The sequence below is a fragment of the Portunus trituberculatus genome, chromosome 32 (genome assembly GCF_017591435.1).
Source record: "Portunus trituberculatus isolate SZX2019 chromosome 32, ASM1759143v1, whole genome shotgun sequence".
Classification (NCBI taxonomy): Eukaryota; Metazoa; Arthropoda; class Malacostraca; order Decapoda; family Portunidae; genus Portunus; species Portunus trituberculatus.
In genome coordinates this window covers 16,227,288-16,228,365 of record NC_059286.1, presented here as the reverse complement: position 1 = coordinate 16,228,365, position 1,078 = coordinate 16,227,288, and the positions used below count along the sequence as shown (strand labels likewise).

The window sequence follows — 1,078 nt, the reverse complement described above, 5'->3', positions numbered from 1 at the left end:
CGTCTGGATGGTTTGGCGTTGCCTCTGCTGTCTGCTGTCACCATTCTTGGCGTTGAAATAGACAGCAGCCTTTCCTTCACCAGCCACATCAAAAGATAGCTGCCAACGCCGCTGGCAAGTTAAGTTGCATCAGACGAGTTTCACATCTCATTGACGCTCGAGGGGTGACCAATCTCTACGCCGCCCAAGTCCGATCCGTCATGGAGTATGCTCCTCTGACTTGGTCGTCTTGTCTCCCTTCCTACCTTGGCCTCCTTGACAAAGTCCAAGACCGTGCCCGGCGGCTCATCTCTACTAAGGTTCTCCCAGACGAGCAAGCTCCCCTCCTACAACCTCTACAGCACAGGAGAGATGTGGCGGGTCTGTGTGCCACCTACAAGATCCACAAAGAGGGCGCCCCACACCTCTCTGCTCTCCGGCAGCCGTGGGCCGCGCCTCACCCCCACAGCACGAGGGAGGCTTGCACGGAGAATCACCTCACTGTTCCATTCGCCAGGACGGAGACCTTCCTCCGTTCTTTTGTGCCAAGATACACTAGGCTTTGGAACAACTTAGTGAGTGATACAGATATACACAAGGCTCCTACTCTTCAGAAATTTAAGTGTAAGGCTAATAAATGGCTAAAAGTGTAATAGCGTATTGTTTTAAATGAAAGTGTATCTTTTGAAATGAAAATGTTGGCCTTCAAAAGTGAATGTGAGACTTTCGGCAAGAAAATTTTTAACCAAGTAAATGTGAATCTTTCAAGGAAAAAGATAATTAGTGAAAAGTGAAAGGGGCGTGTATATCCCAGAAAGTCTATGTAACAAATGGCATCTTGTATTATTGTGTGCAATTTTTACTATTTAGTTTATATAACTATTTTACTATTTTGTATTGCATTGCATTTCTCATGTACTAATATTATGTAGATAGTTCTCGGCAACTCACCGTGAACTTTTGGCTATTTACTATATATACCTTTGTAATATCAATTTGTAAATAAAAAAAAAAAGAGAGAGAGAGAGAGAGAGAGAGAGAGAGAGAGAGAGAGAGAGAGAGAGAGAGAGAGAGAGAACAGGAAGAAACAAGCATTTCC

At 44.5% G+C, this 1,078-nt stretch overlaps 1 protein-coding gene across 1 annotated transcript; it reads left to right on the top strand.

The window, feature by feature from the left end:
- The first annotated feature begins 200 nt into the window (after positions 1-200).
- Positions 201-632, top strand: LOC123511993. Its single transcript, XM_045268102.1, has one exon. The coding sequence runs from the start codon at positions 201-203 to the stop codon at positions 630-632; it is 432 nt and encodes a 143-aa protein (XP_045124037.1).
- Positions 633-1,078: the final 446 nt, after the last annotated feature.